The sequence below is a fragment of the Palaemon carinicauda genome, chromosome 1, assembly GCF_036898095.1.
Source record: "Palaemon carinicauda isolate YSFRI2023 chromosome 1, ASM3689809v2, whole genome shotgun sequence".
Lineage (NCBI taxonomy): Eukaryota > Metazoa > Arthropoda > Malacostraca > Decapoda > Palaemonidae > Palaemon > Palaemon carinicauda.
Genome location: NC_090725.1, coordinates 289004899 through 289013660, shown reverse-complemented (window position 1 = coordinate 289013660; position 8762 = coordinate 289004899). Strand labels below are relative to the sequence as shown.

Sequence of the window (8762 nt, the reverse complement as noted above, 5' to 3'; positions counted from 1 at the left end):
GGAAGGCATATGTACTGTAAGGTGTTATTCCACGTAATTCAATCAAAGGGATAGCTATCGTACATCGTCATTTCCCCAACGTGATTTTAGATTAATTTTAAGTGTTATCTTTATCATGAAATGATGAAATACAAAATTACTGTTTTCCAACAGGTCCTTGACATCTACATGCTGGAACGAATGGTCATTATATCTCATTCGCTTCGTGTTAGCGTCGAGATATCACAAAGCGTGAAGGATATCCAGGTTATTTCTTTGTTTCCTACGTACCTCAGCTGACGTGAATTACAGTGTAAGAAACAAAGGGTACGCTTTCTCTTCGCTCAGCCACGGGATCATAAAACCAATCGCTATTATTTTACGCTTTGTGTCTACTGTTTAGTCATTTCTATGTTCCTGTAAAGCTGGAAAGCAAAGAATGGGTAAACTGATATGATATTTGATCGTTTTTGGGAATTTCCTTTGAATGATAATAATAAAAAAAAGTCTGTTCGTTATTTAATGAACTCAATAGGGGAAACTATGAATAATTATTCTTCTTCTTATGAATATTCAACAAAAGTCTGCTAGAATATACAGCAGTTTCAATATAAAATGAAATTATTAAGGCTTACCAAATATGGTGATCGTGTGTCCCACCAACAGCGGCTATTCATAGAAAACTTCCATGAACAAATTTTCCCATTTTCTTTTAAACGTTTCAAGAGACAACCTTCCCTTTTGTCCGATTTCTTTGATACAAAAGGATATAAAAATAATTACCGCTCACATATGAGTATAAAACCTTTAATAATATACTATAATATACTATAAATACTATTATAGTGTTTCGCTTTTATATGATAGCATTTATATGAAAGAAATACAAAAATAGACACACGTGTCTGATAACGTAATCGGACAAAACTTCCCGTAAATGGGCTGGGTGGCAGGGTTGGCAGGTGTGGGAATTTATCCCTAGATTTGGGAATTTTGGTTGTCTGGTGGGGATATTCTGTACAAATTTCTATGAAGAGGAAACAAAGATGAGTAAATCTTTATATTATTGCAATTAGTATGCTTGAACTTACATGAAGTATAGTGAATAATTTCTATGTTAGCAAAGCCTACATGATCAGAAGAAAATATATTTGTGGAAATGGGGATTTTTGGTTGGTTTTGGGGATTTTTAATCATGACTTTTGTGGATTTTTAGAGCCATCTGGCAACACTGATGGGCTGGGTGGCGGCGTCTGCAGCCACAGCATAACTACCGGTCGTCTCAAAATGTCTTACAATAACGGTAAGTCGTAGTATTTTCTATTAAATTGTGTGTTTATTATTAGATATGAATACATTTCATTAATCCGTGCAGACTAAATAAAATCTGCATCAGCGAGAAGGAAGGGAAACTTAGACAAGTGGTGGGCAGTACCCAAATCGAGTGGATGACAGGACAAGGTGCCCCTTGGGTGGGGGCACCCACTCCCCCTGAGTGGGCTGGGTAGAGATAATTAGAAAATCCGGATGTAGGCGTTTTGGAGTTATTATTACCCAAAGGTTGCTCATATTTTTTACTTGAGTAGATGCAAGATTTTAAGCTGTACTGGTGATATTTTGGACTTGGGAAATCCAAAGTTTCAAAACTGTCATTAAATATCAATATAAGATAAAAAGTATATTCGACACCTGAATACCCGGTATTATTGTTCTTATAATTGCGATAATTGCACTGCCTATGCCAGGCCTGGAAATTTATATAAGAGAATTGCCTGATAATGAGATTACAATACCGTACGTAAAGAATAATTTTGGAAATTTGTCCTTGAAAATGTGGTTATCTTAGATTGGATTAGACCCCACTAGTGATTAATTATCCTCAATTTTCTTTTATAGTTAAAATTAAATTCTCTTGATATTAAATGAGCTTTTCTTGCTATTAGCCATTGATTGTCAAAACATGCTCTAGCCTTGATAACCTAGTTGGGTTAATTAGTATGGCTCAATCTCTTATGCTGCTCCAGCTGATTTGATATATATACGACTCTTGTTTGATACTGTACATTGTGGTAAAGATAAATACTATTTAAGTATGTTTAGGGAAAACTGATCGGAAAGATTTATAACTTTGCCTCCCTCTAGTTATTCTTAAAGATTTACATTTTCTTTAGTCTCAAAATCTTGCTCTTTCCGATTGATTTTCTTCCATGCAACCTATCTGGGATATGCTCTTATTTGAAAATTAATATTTCCATGTAAAGAACCCAATATAAGAAACTTTATGAAGACAGATGTTGATAATATACTGCAGGTACCCCTACCTAACCTGACCTAAATCTTCGGGTCCATACTTACCAGTGGGCAGCTATGTCCCCCTTACTCTTGTTCTCTGCTATTGTGGTCAAATGTTAACGGAAGACTACCTAAGTAAATGATTACTTAGGTGACACCCAGTTATATCTGGGAAAAGTTTCAAGGAAGAAAGTTGATTGGAAAGAACACGATTGTGTGAATAACAGTAGTGCAAGATGAAAAAGTAAATATGTACCCGAGGAGACTGTTTTGATATTCATAAAGGGAGGGGTTTCCAATGACACTTGGCTGTTCATTTTAGTGTCCTTTTATATCACTTTTCAGTGCTTTTAGTATATTACAAAATAATCTTAGTCAACAGTATCAGTAAGCTATGAAGGTAATACTGTAAACTATAATAGCCAATTTGTTTTTAACTGGACATACCATGAATTGCAAAATTAAGCACTACTGCAACTGGTGTATATACCGGTCAATTTTTTCCATAGAGAAAGTGTCACAATAGTGTACTAGATTTTCAAAAAATTTATTAAGATTAACTGTTTATTATTCTCAACAGAAAAAAATCACACATACATATTGGATATTTCTTAGATGGTACAACGCAGTAGGTTAGGACTGCACCGTAAGGAGGTATAGGTTAGGATGTGACCCAGTACATACTGTATTTCATTTATTTTTTCTATTCAACGTGAAACTGGTTTCCCAGTGTTGATCCCTGTTTTTGTTTTTTTGTCAGAGGGACCTCATATACATATCTTAGATCTACTGATTTATAATAAAAGTGTAGATTTAAAATACTCAATATACTCTGTATAGTAGAACAGTGATATCCCTCTGCATTTTAAGCTACAGTGGCTGTATCAGAAAAAGTGAAATGACTTCAAGCATTTAAAAGTTGATATTCAAAGTTATGAAGTGCACTGGACAAGAGGCAGCCAGCTGCTTGTGCCTACTCAAGTTTTGACGCCGACTTGGCCTTCTACTGTTGGTTGTATGATATAGATTTCAAGTACTCTACAGTGGTACTCTATAAGAGATCAAAGTTAATGGGAAAAATTCATGTGGAGGTAGAACCAATGTAATTTAGATATGACTAATCCATTCCAGACTCCAAAATTCACTCATTTTAAAATAGTTTCTTTAGAAATTCAGAGTACAGTCCTGTACTTGCATGCATTAAATCCTACAAACCGTAAAAACCACAATAAATAGATGAAATAAAATTGAAATTTAACTTCTTTTCCTGTGTTTAGGGGACTTGATGATTTAATTGGAAATCAGATCAAATATAAAGCACACTGATCACTTTGAAACACACTTCTTTTTTCATTTCTTTTGCCCTTAACTCCTTTTTGCCTTAGCACAACCAAAGGCCTTGTCACAGTCTGGTGGACGTAATGCGAAAAGGTTTTAATGATTACGGTATACTTCAGTGTAAAATGGGCAGACACCCAGGTATTGGGCTAGGGCCTTTTTCTGTTGTTTTAAAGTGTAGGGCCTTAATGGGGTCCCAAAAATGGGTCAATTGTTGTTAAAGGGTGTACAAGGAGTGTCGGACAAGTTTGAGACAAGGAACAGACTGAGATAGTGAAGAAATGTGTGACATTTCACCTCTTGACTAGCCCATAAGTTAACCTTATTGAATCACATATATTAATAATAAAAAGACAAAGAATATAATTTGAACAAAATTGTAGAGATCTATTTTGCAGCTTACAATATTTTATTGTTAAGCCATTTTGTTCCGACACTATGTACAAACCATTACATTCTTTAGTGTCGAGATATGTTTTGTCAATAGCTGAAACTAGCCATAAGTTTCTTATAAGGTGTAGTTACCCTCCGCTAGTGAACGAAGGGGAGCAGGGTGTAGACCAGCCACCCCTCTCACCTGCATTAATAACAAACTGTCATTTTTTTTTTCCGGTTTGGTGGAGTACAGATGTTGTCTTACTCACCTGTTAAAAGACTGTATTCAATACCAAGATGATTTAAGAACTAGTCTAAAAGCTAAAATCTTTCATTACTTTTTCTCTTTCGGGTGTGTCTGCCCATGAGGATCATAACTATGCTGGTTTGTCCCAGCATTGAAGGGTGCTGTTGTGGCACTTTCATGTCTGCTGTGGAGACCCATCCTCATGGGCTCTGCCCTGCGTGTAGGATCACTCTTGCACGCAGGAGTCTCCTTGCGAAGAATGTTGGGAGTAGTCGGGCTCCCAGTAGACGATGTTTAGCAGGTGATGGAATGGAGGAGGAAGGCTAAGAGGGATTCTTCCCCTTTGGGTTCATCCTCGAAAAAGAAGAAACCTTGCCATCGAACTCCTTCGGTAAGACCTCGCCATTCTGACTGCTCGGTCAGTTTCCCCAAGGAGTTGGTCGATTTTGAGTGGCATCCATATGATTCTAGGACAACCCTGCGCTCTGGTGACCTCTGTTGTTTCCTCTAGTGAAGCAACACTGGTTACCGTTGTAGGGGAGCTGCTTTCCGCTGACGACGTGCCACGGGTTCTCTGTGTAAAGAAAGGCTTCTCGAGATTTTGTGGTTCGGTACGCATTGTGAGTGTACAATCTCCCCAGAGGTTGATTGCCATTTTCCTCCTCGAGACTTCATAGTTCGTGGACTGAAATAGTCTCTTGCTTAGCTGACCGTCTCGACCTCAGCACTTGCTCACCCAACATTTGTTCTGCTTCGGCGGGCGGGCATAAGCAGTTGCTGACAAGTACTACTCAGAGTGAGTTGTGAGGGTATCCCTTCTGTGTAAACCCTAGAACTAGCTTTGGCTACGTCCCAAGGACAGTTCGTGGGTTCGTGGGTTTGCTCAGCTATGCGTAAAGCAAAGTGAACTGTCTGAAGGTCCATTTCCATGTGTTTGGGCAACTTCCCCTTCCGAGGGGGAGGGAGAGTTACCCTCCACCAGCCACTGTTTGGCAATCTTCTCGCTTGCAAGGAGAGCTCTCGAGAGTGGCAACGCGCTGCTAATTATGGTTGGTCTTACCACTTTGACTTGTAAACGCTTAAATTGATGACTACGCGTGCTCAGGTGAGCTCTACTGTACATGGCCAGCGTCTTACACGCAGGTGGCTAGGCAGGTACGGGTTGACAACACCTTACCTGTGCAGACTGACGAGGTTACGCACGCTAGCATGCCTATCAGCCTTTGTATGCCAGCGCTTGTCTCACGATCGGTCCTCCTACAGGGGTGAACAGCAAGTTCCCCTATAGGGTAAGAGGACTCTGCCTTCGTCATCTGTTTGGCCGAGTAGTCAATCTGATGGCGCTCGCTTCCTTAGGGAAGCTGAGCTTAGAGAAGAGCACAAGACGACATCCTCTCGTGCTCTACCTGTCCTTGACACTCCGCCTAAGTCAAGGAAGCACGCTCGGGGTGCTCCTTCGGGAATACAGTAGTTCTGTTCACGTACGCAACACGGTTCCTGGTCCTAGTCTAGGCATTGAAGCACGTGGTTACTTATCTGGCCAACTTTCCTCCAATGGTCCCATCTCTGGACATTCACACCATCCCACTGGAGGTATCAAGTTCCTCAGGCTTCCTTCTCCTCAGAAGTCTTCTAGGTACCAGAAATACCTGGCTACCAAGGCCTCTTCCATTGGCAGGGTCTTATCTGGGAGAAACTGGGGGTAATTCCCATCATCCCACAAAAGAGGAAACTGGGTCATAGGGCAGACACTCCTCTACGGGGGGGGATTTGGTTCGTCCCCGAACTAGCAGAGGCTTCTCCCACTTCATCTGAAGGTGCAGGGCCTAAGTAGGTAAAGGAAAAGGAGAGTTCTTCCCTTCTTGTGGACTTCAACATCTGCCCGTGCTAAGGGAAGGACACGAAGACCATTCCCAAGCACTGGTATTCTAGGTCTGAGCACCTAATTCAAAGGGAAAGTCAGTCAGCTTCAGTGTCTGTTTCCGTAAGACCGGAACACAACTGGCTTCCTCCGAGGGCTCATTCCTCTGTAAGAAGGTCCTTAGTTGACTACCTAAACACTTCCTGGTCTGCTGTAGGCTCAATCTCAGAGGAGGAAGAACCCTTTGGCGATGGATCTGAACACACTGATTGGGTGCTTCCTGTGTCCGCTAACCCCAAGATCTCCCCCTTGGAACAGAAAGACGCAGATCAGTGTCTTTCTGGAATTCGTCTCTTGCATTCAGAAGATCATTTCCCTGGGGGAACCCAATAAGGTTCCAGTGGAGGGTGAGGACACAGTCCTAGGCCTCTTTTATGACACTCGAGACCCACCAAAACTAGGTTAGCTTTGCCTTGGTCAAGGGAGAATGAGGCGGCAAAGAAGAGGGTGGGAGTAACATATTCCCTCCGGTCTGTGAACTTGTCTCGTATACTTCCTCCGCTGTGTGTGCGTCAGGGGAAGTATTATGAGATGGTGGAGGACGATCCTTCTTGGAGTCGTATGCTGCCATATATCAGGCAAAGTGGGCCGTCTTTTGTGGTTGGGACCCTGGACAGGTTATCGCTCCTCAGTGACACTATTCCAACGATAGCGGAGTTTGTGTTGTACTTGAGGAAGGAAAAACTTTGCTCGTTCTCAGCGATGAAAGGCTCCGTCTAGAGGTTCACTTTTAGACTTAAGTGGAGTTAACTTTTACTCTTCGGTGGAATTGTATCTCCTCACACTGAACTTCGAGCGCACCTGCCCTCTGTTGGAAGTTGGACTTCCTCCTTGGAATGTTACGTTTGCTAAAATGAACGCCTTATAAATCCCTTTGTCAAGCATCAAATCATGTCGACGTTAAATGTAGGGTTTTTGCTAGCCCTGACCTCTGCCAAGAGTGTCAGTGATCTACATGGTCTTTCTTATGACATTACCCATTCAAGGAGTTGGGGGCAGGGGACACTCTGCTTTGTCCCTGAGTTCGTGACTTAAGACTAAAATACAGTATTGCTGTAGCAAATCCTAGATGATTTGGGCCCTTCCGGATTGAGTCTCCATTCTGTAACAGATGACCCAGATCAGCTGAACTGTGCCCTTATGGAAATACCTAAAGAAAACTGTCAGAGCCTGTCCTCAGATCAGGAGGCTCTTGGTGAGCATGGGAAGGGTCAAAAGAAAGGCCCCAAAGAATTCCATTCCATTTCTTCCTGGATTAGACAGGTAGTAGAGTGAGCCATACAACCAGGCACCTCACTTTCCAGTCGTTAACCCCGAGCTCACGACGTCAGGGGTGTCAGCACTTCCTTGGTGTTCAAGAAGAATTTCTGTGACGTAGGTACTTCAAACAGGCGTGTGGAAACAGCATACCGCGTTCACTGCCAACTACCTGCAAAACATAACCCACAGTAACCTAGATACTTTTACCTTAGGACCTGTTGTAGCTGCATAAAATGTGGCTAGTAGCACCTCATCTCCCTTGTAGGACAAGTAGCTGTCGGTTGAGGGCAGATGTTACCCGTGAGTAAGTCTAGAATGGATGTGCGAGTGACTGGCCACTTCCTATATCCTTCTCCCCTCTCTTGGGGTCCAGCATCCATGAAACTCTGCAATGAGAGGCACCCTAACCTAAGGTCCCACCTGATTGGTCCTAGATACCTACAACTATTTGTCCTAGTTTTTTTGTAAATCTAAAGTGAAAAATTGGGATGCATCCTAACTTTCTCTAATCTAACCTGGACTGCTAAGGCACTATATTTCAAGGGAACATAGTTTGCTTGCCAGCCCACTTTGTTTATTCAATTATAGTTGGATTTTGTAGTTTTTTGAATGGATTAACCAATCACTTCAGATGGAAATACAGTATAATATATGTAAAAAGTGTCAAAGGAAATTATAGAAGAGAAAATTTTATAACACATTAAAAGTTAATTTCCTCAGGTATGAGAAATAGCAATCATTTTCAGAACCTCTCCACATCCCAATACAAGACTTTTTCCTTATCAAAGTCATAGTAATCATATCAAAACTATTAGAAAAAATTAGCCCATAGTTCTTTCATTCCTGGGAGATTGGTTTGGTGCATTCAGGCAATTTTGGTATGATTCTTCTCCCAATTTCATGTTTGGTGACAAGAAAGTCTGAAAAAGATTTTTCCTGGATTTAAATAGTTCTTCCCTGGGTTTAGGTCTTCACCACCAGTTGCTAATAATTAGTATTTGTTTATGAAAATCTTCACATTGCATCTTGTTCCCAGCTAGGTAATTAGTGGTTAACAGCTCTGAGACAAAAAATGTAGGAGGAATTTTATGATTACCCTTCAGACATCAGATGGTATTTTTTATTGGTTATTATTTACTGTATTGTTTATTTTAGTAAATTGCCATAAATTATTGTTCTCCTTTAATTCTTGTAAAGTCATGTTTTTTGCTTGTATATATAAAACCCAGCTTTATTGTTGAAAGTATCTCCCTTACTGAGTGTTTTATGTAGATGCCAGTGATATAATTTGCAGAAGAAATATGATGATTGTCATGGATTTTCTGATAGAATGGATGTTATCTTTTATCA

The 8762-nt window shown here is 40.6% G+C and overlaps 1 protein-coding gene across 3 annotated transcripts in view; it reads left to right on the top strand.

Annotated features, from left to right (window-relative positions):
• The first annotated feature begins 1199 nt into the window (after nt 1-1199).
• The window catches only part of flr (actin-interacting protein 1 flr), a 42462-nt gene continuing 34899 nt past the window's right edge, over nt 1200-8762 (top strand). For all 3 annotated transcript variants that reach the window (XM_068392057.1, XM_068392051.1, XM_068392064.1), the window contains exon 1: nt 1200-1282. In XM_068392057.1, coding sequence (XP_068248158.1) covers nt 1267-1282 — 16 coding nt within the window. In that variant the 5' untranslated portion in view covers nt 1200-1266. The remainder of the gene's footprint in view (nt 1283-8762) is intronic.